At 50.1% G+C, this 22,989-nt stretch overlaps 4 protein-coding genes across 4 annotated transcripts; 2 read left to right on the forward strand and 2 right to left on the reverse strand.

Annotated features, from left to right (window-relative positions):
- Positions 1–2,241: 2,241 nt before the first annotated feature.
- Positions 2,242–3,985, forward strand: FTJAE_890 (carnitine transporter; the record flags this gene model as incomplete). Its single annotated transcript, XM_037355765.1, has 2 exons — positions 2,242–2,744; positions 2,794–3,985. 2 exons carry the CDS (start codon positions 2,242–2,244, stop codon positions 3,983–3,985), a joined length of 1,695 nt encoding a protein of 564 aa, XP_037211920.1.
- Positions 3,986–4,450: 465 nt separating this feature from the next.
- FTJAE_891 (PA14 domain protein) lies at positions 4,451–12,766 on the reverse strand (the record flags this gene model as incomplete). Its single annotated transcript, XM_037355776.1, has 1 exon — positions 4,451–12,766. One exon carries the CDS (start codon positions 12,764–12,766, stop codon positions 4,451–4,453), a length of 8,316 nt encoding a protein of 2,771 aa, XP_037211921.1.
- An 835-nt stretch (positions 12,767–13,601) lies between these two features.
- FTJAE_892 (RHS repeat-associated core domain protein) lies at positions 13,602–20,980 on the forward strand (the record flags this gene model as incomplete). The annotated part of the gene is made up of 2 exons (XM_037355787.1): positions 13,602–20,483; positions 20,576–20,980. 2 exons carry the CDS (start codon positions 13,602–13,604, stop codon positions 20,978–20,980), a joined length of 7,287 nt encoding a protein of 2,428 aa, XP_037211922.1.
- Positions 20,981–21,485: 505 nt separating this feature from the next.
- On the reverse strand, positions 21,486–22,988 carry FTJAE_893 (monooxygenase FAD-binding protein; the record flags this gene model as incomplete). The annotated part of the gene is made up of 5 exons (XM_037355798.1): positions 21,486–21,995; positions 22,043–22,164; positions 22,216–22,252; positions 22,302–22,424; positions 22,473–22,988. The coding sequence occupies 5 exons, from the start codon at positions 22,986–22,988 to the stop codon at positions 21,486–21,488; spliced, it is 1,308 nt and encodes a 435-aa protein (XP_037211923.1).
- Between the last annotated feature and the right edge of the window lies 1 nt (position 22,989).

Raw genomic sequence — 22,989 nt, forward strand, 5'->3', positions numbered from 1 at the left:
AATAGTTGAATATGCTTGTTCGATATCATGTTACTGGTAATCATTGAAGGAATGAGTCGTGGCTTTCTTTATCATCATTGTGTAATGTTTCAAGGATACTATCGAGTTGAGCCCAGACCATCCAAGCTATTAAGTTCAAGCCAGCATAGAATTAGAGTCTTAGAGATAAGTAATGCTCTTACAACTGGACCTATGAAAAGGGATAGACATACAGTCTCTTGGGGCCAATTTAGAAAATGCATACATGATTTGGAATAGGAAGTAGATTTTATGGAGGCCGGAGAACTTGCTATCAAATTCCTCAAGAATCCGAGTAAGAACTGGGCGAACGAACAGATATCGAGGGATCTAGGGTTACCGAAACTTTACATCAGAGGTGCTATACTCTGTGAAGCTGAAACAGGTTGATATCTATGTCTCTCGCTTCATGGAGATTCAAATACTGGCCAAGCTCAGATTGACACTGATTTGCATACCTAATACAGAGAATAAGCAAAAAAGCTATGAGTCTTGACTTCAATATCAGAGGAACAGCTAACACTGGATAAGACAATGACGGAGGTACTTTGAAGGAGTAGTTGCCATTATGAAACAAACAGCACTCCTCAAGGAGCATACGATACTATAGTGTCACTCGATAGTCTGACGATATTAGGCTGACCCAAGCTCCTGGTAATGACTAGCGTAAGGAAATGACGCTCGATATTAAGCCCAAACAACATCATCAATGCATTGGATGGCTGTTATCAAAAACTAGGGCGTGCCTCGTCTATACTTGCCAACCTCCCCTCCCGTGTCCCTGTTGACCTCCACTATACAGATATCCAGAGTGGAGATCTCTAGGTAGAGAGTGGAGAGCACCAGCCAGGTCAGGCTCCCTAACTAGCCCCTACAAGCTATAGCGGCCAACTCAGTAACAATTCGCCGCAATCACAAAGTCAAATTAATCGAGCTACAAGTGATCCAATCTACTCCGGTCGAAATAAACGCTCTTGATCGGTCAATTTCCTCAGCGTTTGCCACGATCGATAAGTTAAAGTTTACTGTTTCGGCAGGGAAATCCGAAGAATTACGGTGTGCGCAGTGATTGGCCAGCGCACAGAGCTTCTAGATTGCAAACAGGTGGTGTTCTATTGGAGTTGCCCTTTGGAGAAGTGAAGCGAAGTGGTTGCGTGTCTGCGGAGATTCCGTGAGGAGCTGAGTGTGAAGATGGTGGGATGATGAGGGGATTGGGCCAAGGGACTTTATCGTGCAGGGGTCGGGATGAGGATCCGATAATAACTACGGACGGGCACCCGGCAGACTCTGTTTTAGACTCTACGGTGTTACAAGGGAGATGATAAGAAACGGACTGACCTAGGTGAGCCATTTTTGTGATATGTACGGAGTAGATACCTTAGATAAGTATCCTATCTACAATGGGTCCCTCCTACAAGACTATGACTATCGAGAGAGTAGGGTAGGTATGGTATCTATACGACGGAGAGATATCATCTGTAGAGTGTAGATTACCGAGATTCACCTCTTCACAATGAATTACCCTATTCGTAGCGTTTGTGCCACACTAAACCACGTAGAACAAACCCCTCACTCATCACATGCGCAACGCCCAAATACACTCCAAGTCTAGACCAGACATAGTCATAGTAGCCGTCTCCCCCTCGAACCCAAACTAACGATTCCAAAACAAAAGAGATGTTCAGTGAAGGCTGCAAGATGACAACAGTGAGCCATTTCCCTGACCAATTGCACGGCTGCCAAACACACCACATTCCACCGTCTGCACGAGCTAATCGAGTGCCGATACAGGCTTGTCCCAGAACCTCAGTCAGTCTTGGTTCGGTGGACCCGAGCTCTTCTTCCCCGTGGGGAAGACCCATGTGGTTCCCCTTCAGCTGCGCTTCAATCTGTGTATGTACATGCGTGGGACTGCAAGGGCCTGGGCCCATGGGCTACGTTAGGGGGGTGATAGTGGCTAAGCTAACCGAGCAAGATAAGCTCTTGTTCCAAGTAGTTGCTGTAGCCCAACGACACCATGCGCGTACTACCCGGGCATGGTTCACTGCCTGTTATCTCTGCCTCTGCTCGACACTATATAAACCGCCATGAATCCACTCTCTCCAGCCTCTTTTACTCCTCAGACCCTCGTCTCTAACACTCTTCACCTCTGTCCTTCTCTCTGATCCTCCTCAACCCTTATCCCCCTCACAAAGGCTGGTCTGAACCGCCTTGTATCCCATCATGTCTGACGACGAGAAGAGACGAAACTCGGCCTCAAAGGGCATCGCCGTCGCTGGCGATACCTCAAGCCTCCAATATGTCGACGACGACGGCATGGGCCATCTCCACCGACGCCTCAACAACCGTCAGATCCAGCTCATCGCCGCTGGTGGTTCCATCGGAACAGCTCTCTTCATCTCCATCGGTGGCGGTCTCGCCAAAGGTGGCCCCGCCAGTCTTTTCATCGCCTACCTCCTCTATTGCATCATTCTCGCCTTTGTCAACAACTCGATCGCTGAGATGAATACATATATGCCCGTCGCTGGTGGGTTCGTGCGTCTTGCTGGCTACTGGGTCGACGATGCCCTGGGCTTCGTCGCTGGCTGGAACTTCTTCCTCTATGAGGCTCTCATCATTCCCTTCGAGATCACTGCCCTGACCTCTGTCATCTCCTTCTGGAATGCTGATGCGCTCAACCCTGGCCCAACCGCTGGTATCTGCATTGCAGTTATTGTCTGCTATGGGTAAGCTTTCGTCTCCTTAGTCAATTGGATTATACTGACCATTCTATAGTCTTCTCAATGTCCTCGCTGTTCGATTCTATGGTGAATCCGAGTTCTGGCTCTCAGGTGGAAAGCTCATCCTGATCTTCCTCCTCTTCGCCTTCACTTTCGTCACTATGGTCGGTGGAAACCCCAAACACGATGCCTACGGCTTCAGATATTGGTCCAACCCTGGAGCGTTCACTACATACCTTAGCACAGGCGACAAGGGCAGATTTGAGGGTTTCCTCGCTTGTCTCTGGTCAGCTTCCTTTACCATCGTCGGTCCTGAGTATATCTCCTCAGTCGCAGCTGAGGCTCAACGCCCTTCCGTTACCATCAAGAGTGCCTTCAAGACAGTCTACTACCGATTCCTCATCTTTTTCGGCCTTGGTGCTCTCGCTGTTGGCATTGTCTGTGCATACAACGACCCCAAGCTCTACGACATCTACTTCGGCGCTGGCGGTACTGGAAACGCTGCTTCCTCCCCTTACGTTATCGCCATGACCAACCTTGGAATATCCGGTCTCCCTCATCTCGTCAACTTCCTGATCCTCACCTCCATCTTCTCCGCCGGTAACACATACACCTACTGCGCAACCCGAGCTCTCTACTCTTTGGCCATTGAGGGACGCGCCCCTCGATTCCTCCGATACTGCAATAAGGCCGGTATCCCCGTCTACTGCTTCTGTATCACCATGCTGTTTCCCTTCCTGTCCTTACTCCAGTGTGCCAACGGTTCTGCCAAGGTTCTCGGCTGGCTGATCAGCATCGTCACTGGTGGCGGTCTTATCACCTTCATAGTCATGTCCATCACATTCATTAACTATCACCGCGCCTGTGTCGCCCAGGGCGTCGACCGCAAGACTGAGCGACCCTACTACGGCTACTTCCAGCCCTACGGTGCCTACATCGCCCTCGTCGCCCAAACCGTCATTTGTCTGTGCTACGGATACTACGCTTTCCGACCCAAGTTCGACGTTGAGGTGTTCTTCCAAAACTACTCCATGCAGATCCTCGCAGTCCTCCTCTTCGTTGGCTGGAAGGTCTTCAAGAAGACCAAGTACATCCGACCTCACGAGGTTGACTTGGTTTGGGAGCGACCCATGATTGAGGCTTACGAGGCTACTTTCACTGAGCCTCCTGTTGGTTTCTGGCACGAGATGGGCGAGTTGGTGATGCCTTGCTTCTTCAAGAGGAGTAAGAGGACTTCAGAAGTTTGAAGCACCCGCTTCAATTCTTGTATTTGTTTGGCTTGGACATGACTGGATGATATCACTTGCGAATATAGTTGAATGAACATTGTTAACAACACCTCTCTCTACCACTCTATGTGATGTCTTGCTCGCTCATTCTATGATGTGCAGTTGCTCACGTAGGTTTATACGGTTGAGGGGTTATACGAAGCTTGGAGCCACAATGCCCAGGAAAAGAACGCATCTTGGCATACACGGGTAATGCAGTCCGTTGTTCTCACTGCTGCCCCTGTGAGAAAGTTAGTTGGGTTGGGGGCTGACGATCCCCTCGCCCCTTTCATACACAGCAATTTCAGAGTCAATAGAGTAAGTATCCTACATCATGGTTTGAGATTTTACAGGAAGAGAGCGTAAGGGAACCGCAAGTACTTCCGGCAAAAGATAAAGATGGCAAATTCACATACTAGGTACCTACATCTGGACGACAAAGAATTACTTGGTAGAATACCAAACAATCAACCAGCCAAGCTCCAACTCCTTGTCAGTCTTCTTAGTCTGAATAGCCCAAGTATCTGACACGCTACACTCTAGATCCGCTATCGACTGAAGCGCGTGTTCTTTCAGACTATCGTGTAGAAGACTAGGCAGCTGCCTTTCATGCTTCTTATCTTCACTCTGAAGCTCAATCTCTTCGCCATCCCCAGGTGCACCGACCTGTATTTTAGCAGTGGGGGGCCGATCCGGGTATAAAATAAGCGCAATGCTGTCTGTCTTTGCAGATCTACCCCTGAGCCGTGCCCAGAACGGTAGACGCCTGGACAGTGAGGGCAAGGGCATTGTGCCCGTTTCAAGAAATCTCCTCCACTCGTTAGGATAGTCGTGTTTGAGATCGATGGCGATGCTGGAGCTTTGTTGCGTTCCCAGCAACTGCTTCGTGGCTTCTGTAGCTGCTTTGGCCAAATTACCTCCACCGTCAAAGGACGTGTAGCGAAGGTGCAGGATCACATCCGAAATGGTGCGATAGTCGAACGATGGGAAATCTGTAGGGAACTTTATGTCCCAGGTCGAAATAGCCCCAGCACCTTCGAAGGGCCCGTACTTGTCTGTGCTCTCAAAGTCCAGGTTGAAGACACCGCTGTCCTGGAATCCGGAGCTCACAGCGATAACTGAGATGGGAACGGTATCAGATTGAAACTCCGCACCCTCATGTTTCAAATAGGACTCAGAGTCGGTAGCGTCCTTGGAAATGCGGTATTCGTTTTTGGTGAGCTTGAGGGTGCAGCTCAAAGTGGCATAAGACGCAAGAATGCAGGGGATCGACACAGCAACGGCGGATAAGCGACGACAGTAGTGACCCGGGTAGTCCATGTCAAAGATAACTTCAGGAATTTTGAATGAAGCAGATCCCTTCTCTCTCAGGGCCAGTAAACTCACAGGACTCAGTTGCCGTAGCGAGACCGCCTTGGCTATCTCGAAATCATGCGACTTGTTGTTCATGTAACTCGATTCCATGCGTTTGATCTCGAGATAAAGAGCATGACCAGCAAGATCACTGCCCTGGAACCCAAGCTGCGGCGTGAGACGAGGTGCACAATCCCCGCGGATGACGTACTCAAAGTCCAATGCTCTGCGCGCTGTCGCAATCATCTCCCAGGCTAGCACGTACGTCTGGTTAAACAACACATCCATCATGTTCTCGAGCGAGGCGTAGAGCTGTGTATTGCTGTACTTGTTTCGGAGCCACTTCTCCTCAGCTGCCGCGCACTCTATCTCCTTTTGGTGAGCAAAAACTTCGGCCTCATGGGTTACAAGACGGGCTTGAAGCTGCGCTAGTTCCTTATCGATCTTGACCAGTTCTCTGCCGATGATGTTGGCCTCCAGACGGCGCTCCTGGAGTTGCCGCATGAGACCTGAGGTACGAGCTGCGAGGCCTGCCTTGTCCTGGGCTTGGAGAGATGCCGTCTTGATGGCACTGGCGGATGCGAGAAGTATCTGACCTATAGTATGACCACCGTACGTGATGTCCATGCCACAGCCCATGGGTTGCGTCTTGACTGAGGCAGTGGGAATAGCAAATGCGGCTGCAGCGCTTGATTCTATGATGCCAGCAGCGAGGTTGAGGTTCGATGCTTTCTTGGTCTCATCCATTTCTTGCAGCTCTTGCGGTGACATACGAAGATCATCCTTAGTTGGCGGCATAATAGACTGTTCAATATCCTTCCACGCTTCATTCTCAGCCGGTATCTCGGTTTTATCACCAGTAAGGCTGATGTAGAACCGTAAGCGCATCTCCTGCTGAGACCTTGTCTCTCGGAGGGACTCAATCGATTTTAGGATCTCAGTCTTCTGGTGCTCCCTAACACGCATTGTTAACGCCAACATGCTGTTCTGATGAGCAGCACGTAGCGCGAGAAGAGATTCTGCATCCTTCTTCTCCCTAATTGACTGCAGTTGCTCTCCTGTGACGCGCACCTGAGCCACAATGTCGTACGCGCGCTGAATCAGATTTCTGAACCGGTATCGGGGCATTGGACTGCTCAAATCCGCCAGGAGGCCGGCATGTCCTCCGTTGCCGGTCTTCCCTGATGCAAGAACGCGACCGGGATCTAGGAGCGGCTCCCAAACAGCAAGTGAGAGGGGATTTCCATAAAGATCAAGGCCATTACGAATGTTGTATAAACGTTGATCGATCTGCTGCCGTAGCTTGACCAGCTGGGGATTGCCCGGGACGCAAAAGTAATGAATGCGCATTGGTTTAGACGAACCATTGAAGAAAGGTGGCTTTGGCTTGCTGTCGACATAGGGGTTGCGGCCATCTTTCTCCTGACCTGGAAGTTCTTTGTAGGTCATAGGCAGGGCGTCAGCCATCTTTGGTACCTTTGGCGGACCAGGTCCGAAGAGATGAGAGGCCTCGACATAACGCTCAATAGCCATTGGGATAGCTTCCATGGTAGCTTGACGAAAATAGTTATCCCCTAAGGCGACCAGTGCTTCAATGTACTTGAGAACGATACGCTTCATGTATGCTCGTGGGTTAAGACGAGCAGCTGCATGCACGCTTGCGTTGGCGTCCTGTACCTCCTCAGGCGTAATTTCTTTAAGCCAGTCTGATGAGCTTCTCGAATCTTGGACGATTTTCTGAAAAGGCGGGAATAGCCAGCAATCCTCGGCCTTGTCCCCTCGAGTCGGATCGAAGACGTTCCGTGCCACCTCAAGGGCCAACTCATACTGTTGCGTAGCCATAAGACGCTCCATTAACAAACTTGGTAAGTGCACACCCAATTCCCAGAAATACACGGCAAAGGAGGTCGACTCCTCATGAAAGCGCTTAGAGCTAGCATCGGGTCGACCGAATGCGTCCCAGTGCTCAGGTGATAGTTTCTCAGGCGTTCCTAGGAACTTGTACCAGGATGGGACTGTCCCACCTTGGTCGACGTGCTCCAGAGCAGAAGGCATTATAGTGTTAGACACGCGGAAGACCCTGGCATAATCCTTACCACTCTTTTTCATATCCCAATCTCTGAGATACATCCACCTGTCGAAGAGCCGAGGCGTCTGGGGCACACCTAGAAATTGCTGATGCCTGCCCCCAGTTAGGTCATTGAAGGCCAAGGTAGATAACCCGTAGGTGTGTTTGGAATTCAAAGCAAAGGTCCACATCCTTTCCGAAGGCGTTTCGATCTTTTCGCCGTCCACTGTCCTGGGCATGGGGACTCCAAGGCGGGTGTAAAAGGGCCAGAGAAGATATGAGTTGTCGTTCCGGTCCTCAATATGGCCGAATGCTGTTCGAAATGGTCGTGCGATGCGTCTTCTTTTCCGGCTCTTCAGGATGGCCTCTTTGTCGGTACACAAAGACATTTGGTTCCCCCGTAACTCGAACCGCCCGAGGGGAGGATAGCGATTCTCGTCATTTTCTTTCTTCTTCCGAGATCCGTCATAGTCAACTGAGCGAGGGTGCTCAACGTCAATTCCTGGGATCCCGTTGGCGTCATGGCTAAACCAGAACCGAAACCCCTGAATAACCCAAAAGGCTGCATCCAGGAAAAACGCATCAGCCAGCTTCATAGTGGTTGGGTAAACGACCTTTTCGGACCAGGATCCGTTACGGAAATCGGTGCGTGCCATTTTGATCTCCCACCACTTACTGGTAGCTATCGAGACCTCACGTGAATTGAGGTCCTTCATAGACACCTTACCACCTGGTGCAAAGTTGTCATTGGGCCTTTGCTGTAGCGAAATCTCTGGCAGAAAGACCACTAGTCGGCCATCAAGGATGGTAGGGACAATGTAGGATCCCTGGCAAGCCCCTAACGCTGCTGTCAACATTTTATCTTGTTCGTATTTCTTATCCCCCTTTCCAGCGTCACTCTTAGCGTCACTCTTCTTCGGTGGTTTATTCTTGCTCTGGTCGATGTTGTTGACGCTGCGTGTGCTCTCATCCTGAGCCTCAAAGGGATCCACCCTTTTCCCGGCTTCAACTAAGTTATCGGCTTCCATGGGACTGGGATTGCGGACATTGACGTTAGTGTCATACATGGGGACATCTGCTGAGAACCGAGCCCACGGAGTCCAACGATGATAAGCCTTCACATCTCCAAGAAAGCGAACGCGGACTACGCGATGATAAAACGCGAGAGGCTGTGTTTGTGTACGTGCAAAGACGTGTAATCGCGCCTTGCCACCTCCACTCTCAGTAGCGTCGGGATCCTCATCCCAATGATATGCTTCGACACGCAGTTGGGCGACGCTATTCGCTTCGCTGAGGTATTGATGGACCATGTCCTGAATGACCTCGCGACTGAGCTTATCCTGCGACATACGTGACTCTAGTCTTTGGAATTGCTCTGTCTTGTTGTCACGAAGGGTTGGGTCAGCCCAACTTTCCGGGTGCAGGATAGCCTTCTGGTTGGCTTCCCACAGCCTATACTGGCATAACTGCTCCCAGTCGATGCTGGAATTCTTCTTCAGGTCGCTATTGTTGACGCCATATCGAATCTCTGCGCCTATGAGGCAACGCTTGATGAACAACTGGACCGTGGAGATGGCCTGTTTCATTCTCGTCGTCTGGAAGGCAGCTCCCATTTGTACGTCGATAAGTAGATGCTCAAAGAGGCCGTCTGCGTCTGTAACAGAAAGCCTTTCACTGTACCGATGGGATAGTAGATATTGCACAAGCGCCCTACGCTGTCCTGTTCGAATCTCATCGTTCGCAGCCTTCAAAGCGGTGCTTTGGGCGCCAACGGCGTTGCAGAGGATCTGAGCGTGGTCGAACTGGAACTTGACTCTCTCATCTGGTTCTCTGGGTTGCGCTAGGTCAAATAGGAATCGCAATGACAAGCCATGGCTACCAAGCCGTGTGGCAGTTTGCATGGTTTGGTCCATTTCCACAAGAGCGGAGAGACTGGTAACACTGTCGATCACTCCTTTGTCAAGGGGCTTTTCTTCTGACTCCTTTCCCTTTTCGGGTGCAGGTATGCGGAACTTCTCTTCCAGGTATTCGCTGCACAATAAAGAACTGCGACCAGTGACAGATACTAGAAGTGCGACAAGCTGGGTACGGGTGATGCTCTTCTCTCCTAGACTGTGCAAGGTCTTGAAAAGCTGGTGAAGAGGCTTTGAAGCCCCTGTTTTGAGGAAAGCTCCTCGTAGATGATGATATGTTTCCAGCCAGCGAAGTCCTTTGCGGTCCAAAACCCCAATTTCAATCACTCCCGACTCATGGAAGGTTTCTATCTCCCGAGTATCGATTTTCCACCGCTGGATCACTTTGACCAAGCGCACCACACGTTCAAGGATCGGCTGAGCCTTGACCACGCATTTCTTTTCAATTAAATACGCCTGCTCTCTGTTGGCCAGGTTCGCCTCTGGGCCAGTTTGCAAGTAGATATTTGTGACCTCATGTGTCGATGAGAGAAAATACACTTGACCTTGGATGAGTCTGGGAGTGACAGCTGTGTGGTCTGCTGAGATGGGTAGGGAAGTGCCATCCAATTCTAGAGTCCCGCCTGTCTTTTCAACTTGTATCTCGTAAACTGCTGTCTTTGGGGGAATAAAGTAGTTCTCAGTGTGCACCGTCACAGTCACACCGTCAGGAGTAGCCGTAGCGACGTTTGCCAAGATGCACAAGATAGTTTGAGACGGAGTCATATCATCAGACTTGAGACTGTAATCCACATCGCGTATGTCTAACTTCAAAATTGCTGTGAGGATAAACTCCATAGCCTCTTTGTCCATGTCCGGGAAGAATGTCAACAAAGCTCCAAGCACGACCTGCTGCTTCGAAGCTGAGTCTGACCCATCACCATGGTAAACATCTTGTGCGGCGGAGATAGCCCTGCGGATGGATGCAACCATGTCTGTAATGCTCTTGAGAGGGAGTGGCCTGGCGCGTATGAAAGAGTCTTGGAGACACAAAGCTACCATGTCTCCAACCTTTAGCCGAGCTCCTGTGCATGGGGATTCCAGAAACTCCCGAACGAGCGACAGAGTTGTGTTAGGGCTTCTGAACCATTCACGATATTCTGGGTAGAGAAGTAAAAAGGCATTATAGTCGGCAGGGGATATGCCAAGTATGCGGCATAAAGTCGCTATCGAGTACAGCCGAGATAAATTCCGTAATGAGAGTGCTTGTGAGTCAAGGTGAGACTTGACAGCCTCCCAACCTTCTTGGCGTAGACCAACACCAGAGAGCACAGTCAAAAGGTGATCTTCAATGAATATGTTCTCCTTCTGAAGAACTCGGTCTTTGTCATCGTAACCGAAGACATCATCGGGCTTACGAGGCCGGGCCAAGAATCTCTGCGCGTACAAGGACATCGGGCCGAAGTGATCCATAGGAGCCCAGAACGGTTGCAGTTCAACTGGCGAGAGACCAGTGAGCCTAGCTAGCTCCTTAACTGCAGCAAGCTTCGACAGAGTAGCGGGTTTGAATAACTTTGGGCCAATTATCTCAAGGCTATACAAGACTGCGCTGAGTTGTTCAACTGGCCAGTCCAGACTCTTTCTGAGCCGTATGAAACCCTGCAGTAACCAACAGTCATCCACCCGCAAGGTAGGCAGACTGGTGTTGATTCCTTTACGGTGCTCCAGGCGTAACATGTCCAAGTTATCGTCAGCGAGGTTTCCATCCTTAGATGTGATAATGAGGCGACTATGGAAGAGTTCCGTCCGCAGAAGATCCACCAGCTCTTCTAGTGTCATGCCGCTGCGAGAAAGTAGTGATGATTGGATGCACGTAAGTCCCTTGTCGGGGCTGAGCATCTCCTTTTCGCTTTCAAATCCCCAAGATCGGTGACATGACACATCGAACCGGTTTTTCGGTTCAGAAGTGTCCCAGATATCTTGCCCACAGATGATGTTGTAGTCTTCGTGTTGCAGGGACAGGGCCTCAGACTCCGAGAAACGACCAATAATTGTCTCTCGAACTTTGTCTGACACTTTGTCTGACATTCGTAGCGGTGCACGAAACACCCTGAGGACTTCCTCCAAAGAAGTGTTCAGAGCCTTTAGGTACGCCCTTAGACGCTGCGTAGCATGGTTGAATGGGAATGTAGCCATGGGAGTTACCAGTGGCTGAATGACATCCTGATAAACCTTGATCAGGGTATGCTGCGGGCGCCCTGTGTTGAGCTCGGTGGTATCTTGTCCACCCATGTTGTAAGGCGGCGGCACATCTGTACCTGGGTTCGCGTCAACCCAGGCGATAGCCTCAAGCGTCTCGTTGACTATGTCTACGTAGGGAATTAGGACGTTGGTATTGGTGCAGGTAAGCTGCAGGTGAGCTAGGTCAGGGCGGCGCTGGAATAGCTGGTCTCGCAGGCTCGACTTGCTGCCACCAACGCTTACACCTGCTAGAGTGTGTAGCAAGTGGACAAAGAATGCACTGGGGCCAGTTACAGAGGCACAATGCTCGCAACCTTGTGGATATGTCGCCTGAAACATGGAACTGAAGCTGACACCGGCAGAAAAGGCCGCCTTGGCTGCTTGGGCTCCAGGGCTGAGGTTGGAGGCATTCGCTGAGGTGAAAATAGCAACGTTGCTATCGGATTGAAGGAGTGTCCTCTCCGCGTGATCTCCTCCCTCTGTTATGAGCTGGGCCTTGTGCAGAATATCGTCAGCTCTTTCAGCAGGTATGTCGTATTCTGCCAGGGTGGGAAGGAGGATGGTTCCTTTAGCAGAAACAGAACGAGCGTCGGTGTAATCGCAGGTCATCAGAGCGGTCAAGTCTTCAGGTTGCCCGGCAAGGCGGACCATCTGCCTGAGCCTGTCGGCGTCCTGACTCTGCCAGAGCTGGATGTTGGTCGAAAGACCCTGTTGAAGACCCTCAGGAGTGACCTCTGAGTCATTGCGGCTCTCATCATCTCCATGTTCCTGGAGAATCACAGAGCGGAGGTGGTCCCAGTCCGTTCCAGGTTCTGTCAATTCGACATCATCTCCACTGCTAGGTTCAACTTGGACGACTGTAGCATCGTCACCCGTCAGCTCAGATGCCTTGAGGCGAAGTTTGATCATGGACTGCTGAGAGATGTTTCGAAGAAGGCCGAGGTCGAAAAGGCGCTTCAAATCGATCAGCCCGTCTTTCGCATGGGCATTCTTACTGGCCACGGCTGCAAGTAGTCGAAGTTTGATCCCGTCTCTTTCTGATAATTCAGAGGCTGTCTTTAAAGTTTCGAGAAGAAGTGCATGGAGAGACACATCATCACTGGCGGCATTGTTAACAATGCTAGCCGTAACCTCCAATGGCTGGTCAAAGCGAGTGATGTCAACAACCTCTGATACCAAGTTTTCAAGCTTCTGTGATTCTTCCATGTCAGCTGTTTGAATTGGTAAAGTAAAGAAGTTGAATATAGTGTAATACAGCCACTGATGCTCTCCTTCAAGAAAGGGGTAACAGTGATGAATGTATGGAGGTTGATGGATATGCTAATCAGCACAATTTTACTCTCCATGTGGACGTGCTATATGTGAAATTGCAGCTTCTCTGTGTTGGAGGGTGTGCTCCAAATGCAGCCAGGTACAGTAGTTAGAAACTAAAGCTCCTGGATGTCCAAGCCTATAAGGTAGCCACACGATTCTACAGCGGCTGGGGCTTGCGGCATGGGAGGGACGGCACGGCACGGCACGGCTTGGTGATCGACCAATAATACCGAATTGGGGAATGATAATCTGACTGTTGACAGCTGAGATTCTTACATGACACGGCCTGAGCGCCAAAAGCGTCACACCGCAGACGAATAATGCGGACATAGCAGACATATCATTTTCTCTAGCACTCGCACTTAGCATTTATTCCACCGATCGGCTTTTTGTTAGGAATCGAAATAGTGATCGTTGCGGAAATAAATCACTCTGTGGGCAGCCTCTCTTCCCTGTTCTACCTACATTCACGTATGCCTACATCTTACCTATAATCTCGTACCTAATACCGATCAGATTTAAATTCCCCTTGAGAGTACCAGTTCACAAAGCAAAGATTATTCAACTTGCATACAATACATAAAAGAAAAGAAAAGGAAACAACGCCAGGATGGACAAATTTAATCCACCCAACATTTCTGGGGCTAACTCTAATGTACGTTTTCTCAATCCTTTTCGGAGTATATCCTACTGACTGGCTATCTCGTAGACCAATTTTAACGAGTTGATGTCGGGCCTGGACCTGTCTTCATCAGATGCTCCCGGCAACCTCCTAGCCGACAGCTCTCAACAGCTCCCGGTTGCCGAGCGCTTCCAAGTCAATTCTTGTACAGGTGGAACCAGTTTTAGCATCCCGATTCCCATTACCAAAGGCCGTGGTGGCTTCGGGCCAGATCTCAGTCTCGTTTACCAATCTGCAGCAGCATCGACCAACGGCTCTTTTGGCAGCGGTTGGCAGCTCGGAGGCTTACAGACTATCTCCAGACTGACCTCTCGGGGTGTACCGGTCTATGATGATGAAGTAGACGTGTTTGTTCACTCTGGCTTTGGCGAACTTATTCCAGTTGACGGTTCTCACGATCTTTATGATGAAAAGGATGTAACCGACTACATCATTTCTCGATACCGACCACGTATCGCACAGGGGCTTGTGCGGATAGAGCACTGGAAGAACCGCGAGAATCCTCATGATGCCTTCTGGAAAACTATATCCGGGGATAATGTGACTGTTCGTTTTGGGAAGGACGAAGAATCTCGCATCTTTGACCCTGATGAGCCCTTGCGCATCTTCTCATGGCTGGTTGCTGAGACCTATGACGGCAATGGAAACAACATGATCTTCTCTTACAGGAAAGAAGACATCAAGGGCGCTCCGAGCCATTTCCTAGATCCAACGTCTCGCTCTCAGGCGATGCGTTATCTCAAGTCGGTGCGTTATGGGAACGAGATGCCAAATAGGGACCTTCAGACATGGGAGGTATTGGGAAAGGAGTCTACTGAGAAGCAAAAGTGGCTGTTCGAATTGGTTCTTGACTACGGTGAGCATGACGAAGACACGCCTACAACAGTAACTACAGAGGAGTGGAAGGCTCGTTGGGATCCATTCACAACATACTCCTGTGGCTTTGCCATAAACACCTTTCGTCTTTGTCGTCGGTTCTTGATGTTTCACCATTTTCCTGACAAGCTCGCTCGGCAAGACTGCCTAGTAAAGTCCCTCGTACTAAATTATGAGGTCGACTCGCGCTCTGGGACTTCCCTCCTAACATCTTGCTTCGTCGGTGGTCATAGTCCCCAAGGGTCGCACGATCTTCGCAGCCTTTGGCTTCCACCGGTGACACTGCAGTACACTAAGCCTCCAAACGAGGGGGAGGTCAATGTGGAAGAGGTAGACGTGCCTGTAACTGGCCTAGGATCTTCAGTGACTGCTCAATGGATTGACCTGGATGGAGAAGGGCTTCCAGGAGTCTTGGCCAAGGTGCCGGGAGCAGACTGGTACTACTACAGAAATCAGAGCGACGGTCTCAAAGTCTCTCTTGAAGGACCTGGCATCGTACCCGCGAAGCCGAGTCTAGATGGTAGTGGGACCGAGGGCATATGGGCAGACCTAGAAGGTGATGGTCTGCTTAGGCTAATTAGTAGGTCACCAGATGGCGAGGTTCAGGGGTTCTACGAACGGTGCCAAGACGGTGAATTCACTAGCTTCATCCCCTTTGCATCGTATCCTTCTGTGTCGGGGGATAGGTGGATGACACAAGTCGACCTTGTAGGTGATGGCCATTCTGATCTCATTGATATGGGAGCTATATCGGATGGAGAGTTCAACTGGTACCCATCCCTAGGCAAAAAAGGATACGGATCAGTCCAACGAACACAGCATGCTCCCATATTAGACGGCGAACGTCGGGACACTTTCTTTATCTGCGACATGGTCGGAGACGGACTTGGCGATGTTGTGATAATCAGATACGGGTCTGTTCGATATTGGCCCAATATGGGTCACGGTCGTTTTGGCAGGCCTGTCGATATGTCCAGTGCCCCAGTGGAGGCTGACTTCTCGCCGCAAAGGCTTCGCCTCGCTAATGTGTCTGGTGTAGGAGGAGCTGATCTCATCTATCTCCGTCCAGGTGGTGGCGCTGCTGTCTACTATAATCAATTTGGGATCCAGTGGTCCGATCCCTACATTATTCCTACCGTGCCTCCACTGGACAGGTTCTCTTGGGTTGATGTGTTTGACATTGCAGGGAGAGGTTCGCCTGCTCTGTGCTGGGCCTCTGATTTACCAAGTCAGGGCATGGCAGAAGTGCATTTCCTCGATTTGACAGCGGGTTCACGTCCGGGATTAGTTCGCAAAATGGAGAATGGAACTGGTCTGGAGGTGGAGCTTGAGTACCGCTCATCGACGCTTTATCGTCTTGAAGACGAAAGAGCTGGACAGCCATGGGTTACTCGTCTGCCTTTCCCAGTGTTGTGCGTTTCCCAAGTTACTACCCGGGACACTGTGGCAAGGACCTCAGTGGAGTCCCGGTTTGATTATTACAATGGATACTATGACCCTGTAGATCGGGAATTCCGGGGTTTCCAACGGGTGGACAAAGTTGATCGTGAAGTAACTGGGACCATTGCCAGTCCCCCGGTTCTTACAAAGACATGGTACTTTACTGGACTAGGGCCCCTCGATGCAGTGGTTACACCACCGGCTAGTTTCCCGTCACATAACCTTGGACTTTTGGACCCTCTCATAAGTGCTGAGATGCCGCCCAAACTTCACTGGCAAGATTTGCGGGAGGCATACGTATCTCTATCAGGGTTGGTTCGCTGCACGGAGATATTCAACTTAGACAAAACCACCAAGGAGAACGTACCCTACCAGTGCGAACAACAGTCATATGAAGTTGTCATGGAACAGAGTTCTAAGGCAAACGAGGCTAGTCGTGGCTCATTCCGCGTGAACGGCAGAGAAATTGTCACTGCGGTCTACGAGAGGAGCGATGCGAAGAGCCCCAAAATCACGCACCAGTTAGTTTTGGAGACAGATAGGCACGGAAATGTGTGTCAGGTCGTTGAGATCAACTACGCAAGGACAGACAGCACGGACCAAGTCGATAGAGTTGGAAGCAATGAGGACATACTCACATATAGTAACGCTTCTTTTACCAATGCTGTTGAGGAAGCAAACAAGATACGGGCGCCGCTTATATCTGAGAATCGACAGTATCGCCTATTTCCAGATCAAAAGTCGAAACCTACTCTAGGGTCCAGATACAAGAGGGAAAGCTTGAGAAAGATCTGTCGTCAACTTCCCAAAGTCAAAGACAGACCGCCGACGAAGAATGGCTGTTGTGTGCTTGTCTCATCAGCGCGAGTCCTGTACACAGCCGAAGACTTGCTTAGGCCACTTCCATTGGGGCAACTGCACGCATTTTCAGTGCAATACCAAGGATACCAGCTCGCACTGACAGATTTGATGCTCCAGAAGCATCTGGACCCCTTCAATGATCACATAGCTCGCACCAATGTCCTCAAAGATGGGGGATACGCTGAGCTAGATGCTGGGAGTAACGAATGGTGGGTTCCTTCAGTAAGGCAGATGTACGGCGACAAGGAGGAAGACGCGCTGAATTTTGCTCGGTCTCACTTCTACACGCCAAGTGGCGAGATCGACGCCTTCGGAGCTATTTCACGTATTGAGATGGACGAAGTCTGTTTGCTGCCGCAGCTTCTCACAGATGCTGTAGGCAATAGAACAACTATTAGCCACGAGTATGTTCACATGATGCCACATGTCATTACAGACGCGAACAACAACTGTAGTGAGACACTGGTTGACCCCCTCGGCCGTTGTGTGGCCGTTGGTGTTGGTGGAAAAGGCGGATCTGAGACAGGGAACTCTGTGAGCGAACTCGAGCTCATTGTATCTGATGAGTATTTGGATCTTCTTCTCAAAGACCCCTCTGGACCGCTAGGCGCTGAGGCTCTGGGGCATGCGAGTCACAGAATTGTCTACAGCATGGGCAGGCCTTGCAGACCAGACTCAGATGATGCAACTCGGCCAACGCCTGTGAGGCCTACAGCTCAACTAGAGTTTCTTCGCAACAGACATGTCAACGATCCAATCCCTACCGACATTCATATACAGATTACGTACTTGGATGGTTCGGGGCAATCAATCCAAAAGCTGAAGCTTGTGAACCAAAGCGAAAAAGGAGCGACATGGCAGCTCTGCGACTGGGCGATCTGCAACCAGGCGGGGCAGCCGGTAGAAGTCTTTCAGCCTTGTCATGTCTCATCGCCAGCGTTTTGCAAGATTGACATGCATCCTGACACTGAGATTCGTCAATACTCAACAACAACCTTCTATGACGCCATGTCTAGAGTTGTAGGCGTGCTACACCCAGATCATACATGGTCCAAAACGGTCTACGAGGCGTGGAAACAAATTGACTACGATGTCGGGGACCTCATCGCCGTGGAAAACCCTCTGAAGGATGAGGATATTGGCTGTTTCCTCCAGGAGATCTCAGAGGATAAGTATCTACCTACATGGTACCAACAGAAACACCTCTCCATGATTTCAGAGGACAGAAACGCTGGGGAAAAGGCCCTTGTCTACAGAGATACGCCTTCAATAACTCATTTCGATGTCCTGGGTCGCCCCACGTTGTCAGAACAAGTCATGGACCGTTCAGAGAGTTCGTCACGTCGCGCCTGGGTTGAATACGATATATACGGAAACCCATGTGCTGAGATCGATGGCATGGATCGCATAGTGATTAAATCTGAGTTTGACCTGCTCGGACGGCCACTGCTTCAACTTAGTATGGATCGTGGTGCGAGATGGGTGTTCCCAGACTGTGCCGGACAACCTCTTGTATCTTGGGACGAACAGGGGCGTAGGCAGAGTCATCACTATGACAAGTTGCGCCGGTTGACCAAGGTCACGTTACAAACTTCAAAACCATATGCCACTTCCGAGATTGTTTTGATGAGGAACATTTATGGTGAAAGCCAGCCCCAAGGTGCCGAGAAGAATCTTTTGGGGAGGGTTTATCGATGCTTCGACCAGTCTGGGCTACGGACCAACCAGTGCTATGACCTTGCAGGCAACTGCACCTTATCAACTGTACAATACGCCACAGAGTATAAGCAGATGCTGGACTGGGGAGCAGAGGAGAGCCCACAGTTGGAGCCGAGGATATACACAACAGAGACATTCTTCAATGCCCTGGGGCAGAATATCCATGTTGTTGCCCCGGGAGGTGACTCTCTCAAACGATCCTTTGATCTCGCTGGGCGATTGGCGAAGGTCGAAGCCTACGCGTCTGACAGTAGTGTTATTGCCACAGCCTCTATCGACCATGTTACATACGAGCCCGACGATCAAGTGGGCTCGATTCTCTATGGCAACGGAGCCTTGGTCAAAAACACCTATGGTATATCTGATCGCAGATTACTGAAAAGTCGCACCACTAGCACTGAGGACGGTCGTGTGCTACAGGACATCTCATCCTGGTACGACTGCATGGGCCGACTAGTGCGAAGGGAAGATAAGGCACAACAGACTCTCTTCTTTGACAATTGTCGTATAAGTCCTACTGAAGACTTTACCTACGACTCTCTCGGCCAGTTGGTTGAGTCCAGGGGTCGTGAGCAGGTTGACAAGTCTCCTGACGGTCCTGGGAGAATCAGTCCACCAGATTTTCACCTAGGTCGCTCTACCAATTTTCCAGGAGACGGGAAACAAATGGCACCGTATGTAGAGAGGTACACCTACGATGTTTGTGGAAACATATTGAGGATGGAGCATGGACTTCAGTCTGGGAGTGGGTGGACTAGAAGATACAAATACGAAGAGCCTAGCCACATTGATCCAAATGTTCACAACAACCGTCTAAGCAGCTCCACCGTTGGTAATTCGACGACTCACTACGGCTACGATGGTATTTCAGGAATTGGTGGGTGCATTACGTCCATGTCTGGATACTCAGACATTCGCTGGGACCATCATGACCGTCTCCGGGCATTTGCCACGCAAAGGGTTACAGAGGGTGCATTGCCTGAAATGACGTGGCATGTGTACAATTCTGATGGTGAACGGGTACGGAAGGTTACTGAACGCTCCTCTTACTACAATGATGTTGGAGGTGGTGTGAAGCGCTGTGAGACCCTATATCTACCCTTTATGGACAACTATATGGTATACGAAGGAAACGGGAGGGTGATCTGCCATCGAATCAACACCTTTCATGTCAGGGCATCAGAACTCTCTGAAGGAGCAGCTGCTCTGGTCGAGCAGGACTCACGAAGGCAGTCACACCTGGTGCGATATCAGATAGGTGATCGTCTAGAGCTAGATGACAAAGCACGCGTCGTCTCTTACGAGGAGTTCACGGCTTATGGTGTCAGCACCTACTCAGCAAAGACAAAAGGGGCAGCACCACGCAAGTACCGATTCGCCTCATACGAACGGGACCAAGAGAGCGGTCTTTATCTTTGTGGAGAACGATACTACGCCTGTTGGCTGGGTCGTTGGCTATCTCCAGATCCGCTTGGTACAGCGGATGGTCATAATCTGTTTTGCTACGTTGGCAATGACCCTGTCAACAGCAGCGACCATACAGGCACCATGGCAAAACCCAAAACTGGGAATCCACGACCGAATACCACGAGTAAGGACTCAGGTAAAAGGGGGAATGAAACGCCGGATAAGTCGCAGCAACCCACGACTTCCAAGAACACCGGTGAAGGCAAAGGCGTCGTCACACTGTATCGTGGCACAGCCAGAGACAGAGCCGAGAGATTCTTAAAAGGTGAATGGAACAGCATTGTGTCTTATGACAGGGAAGGGAACGGCCAGTACGAATTCAGACCTGGAGATCTAAGTACGGTGGAGGATGCTGCAACATACTGGACTAATGAGCGGAGTCGGGCAGCTGAGCATGCGGGTTATGTCGCGGATGGTGTTATCATCGAAATACAGGTGCCACAGGAGTGGGTTAATGCGGCCGTTGCTGGCACAATCAATGATGATAAAGGACGCCGACAGTTAAAGATTATAGACTACAGAATCTGGGCAACAGGAAAAGAAGGGAGCGCTGAAGTTCTCGCGGTAAGTAAGAGAAAGATTGCAATCACTTTCTTCTTCCCTTCACTTCTATTCATGACTAGATTTACACAATTACTTATAGACTCTCTTCCTAGACTATTCTTCTTAACCGCCTAGCAACAACCCCAGGCATTTTTGAAGGAGTGCTTGGAGCTATTGGGAAGTCGCTAGACGCGTGGTCTGTCCTCAAAAACGTCTGGGAACACTCAGACGCAGATGTTTACATCAGCAGGGAAGCAAACATAGCCACCGACAAAATCAATTTCCCATGGGAGCCTGCATCTCGTAATACCACAAATATCACATACCCCACAAACGCAAAAGATGTGCTCAAACCACTCATCGGGGCTGCGGTCGAGGGAATCAAGTCGATAAAAGAAAAGATGTTGGATAGCTCTCTCCAGTACTGCTTCAGGGGCGAAAGTGTTATAAAGGCCTTTACAGCTAGGTTTGCACCTCAAGCAAAAATATTGAACCGTGTTGGAAACACCTGGAAATGAACTTGACTACGGGGGGGCAGCAATGGCGTTCAGCATCTTTGTATACTTGTTTTATATATAATTCTATCACGATTCATTCTAGATAAACTACAGACAAATAATACTCTTGTGCTATTCCAAGTGAAGTAGGTTCTTGAAGAAGATCTCTATATATCCCTCCTAGCCTGACTGGTACCTATGTACCTATCCAAACCGGGCGCAGTACCTTTAAATTCGGACACCATTCCGACACATAGACACATTTTGTCTCATTAAACGTATTAGTAGAAAGGTTTAAGAGAACAAGACCTTACTTCTTTCTTAAGGTTTCACTTCTAGACACTGAATAAACGTTCAACTCCAGATGCCAGTTAAAGTCTCCTAATGCCACGCAGTGTGGTTTAAATGTCTCGCTGGGTGCGTGATGGGACACATATTGCCACGGGGCTCGTTTTTCGTACATTGGGTCGACTGAGATTTCTTTTAGCATGCTTTAAAAGCTGACTGATTGAGCTATGTTAAGTATTCAAAGGTGTGGTTTTGCCTTAGTACATTCTGTCCTCTCAACAGCCCGCTCAAACGCAGCAACAACATCATGCTCACTAATCCAAGAAGGATTCATCCTCCCCTTAACCCGCCGTCTTAACTCCTCGTCAGTTTCCGTCGTCGCTCTCTCGATATTCGACCTCTGTCCCGAAATGTTCTTATGGACGATACCCAAGAGCTTATCCAGATGCGGCTTGCGAGTGGCCTCATATAGCTCAAATACCTGCGCAATCTGAGCCTTGGTCGGCTTTCCCGTTTGCGCTGAAGAAGGAGGCCAAATGTGGTCGAGCGAGCGATACAAGGCATATGCGTCGTCGATAGCGAGTGACCCCCCTGCTGCGAAGGATCCGCCGTGGGTGTGAGCTGCGTCGCCGACGAGAGCTACACGGTTGGAGAAGGACCATGTATCGAGAGCTGCGCCGGCGTAGTTGGGGAAGAGTTTCACGTAGGGAGTTGCGTCTATGAACGCCCGAATTGTTGGGTTCCAATGCTTGGGGGTGTTAGCATAGTTAATGGTTCTTGGGAAGGCTCGCTTACTTGGTATAACCTCTTGAACTCCTCGACACTGCCATCTTCATCCCACTTTGCGTCTTTGCCGGGGGACTTGGGGTCTTTAGGATCAGCGTGGTAGCCACCGACTATTGTGAACAGGCCTTTGCCTGTAGTTATGCATTAGTGACAGCTTTGGCAAAGAGGTGCTGGCCTCTTACCTAGATGCGAATGGAAGAATGTTGTCTCATGGCCTGCCTGTTGATTCATTAGCAGCCTGCTAGTTTTAGAGTATTTCAGGACTTACCCAGTGAGCTGCGTCCTCAGGATACTCAACATCCTTCAATCTATCGGCATCAAAGACTGCGCGGAAAGCGACCCATCCTGTCCAATGCAATTCATGCTCCGGGACAAATGTCTTTCGGACTTTCTGTCACTACATTAGCTTTCTGATCCACCATCACTTGCATGAACTTACCGACCGAAGACCATCGGCACCGATAACAATATCAGCCGTTGCCGTGGTCCCGTCCTCAAAGTAAAGTGTGGCCCCCTCGTCAGGATCCGCCTTAACATCAACCGTCGTCTTCCCCAAATGAACAATACCCACTGGCAAATTCTCCAACAGCGCCTGATGAAGATGTGCACGATGAAATCGCGCAGTCGCATGTTTCTTGCTCTGCACTGTACTGTGAACATCATAATCGATGACCTCTCCGGTCTTCCAGTGCCGGTATATCATGGGATATCCAGACTTTTGGCGTTGCGCAAAGCCTTCAGCCAGGGCATTTTCGACACCAAGTCGATCAAGGGTTCTGAGGCCATTGGGGCCCAGGGCTATACTTGCTCCGATTTCTTTAAACTCTGGTGCTCGCTCGTAGACTTTTACATTGACGTTAGGGTGTTTGAGGAGTGCGATCGCTGTGATAAGGCCTGCGATGCCTCCACCAGCGATCGCTACCTCGAGCTTAGGTGACTCTTTTCGACTCGACATG

Source organism: Fusarium tjaetaba (assembly GCF_013396195.1).
Source record: "Fusarium tjaetaba strain NRRL 66243 chromosome Unknown NRRL66243_c0000021, whole genome shotgun sequence".
In the NCBI taxonomy this organism is placed as follows: Eukaryota; Fungi; Ascomycota; class Sordariomycetes; order Hypocreales; family Nectriaceae; genus Fusarium; species Fusarium tjaetaba.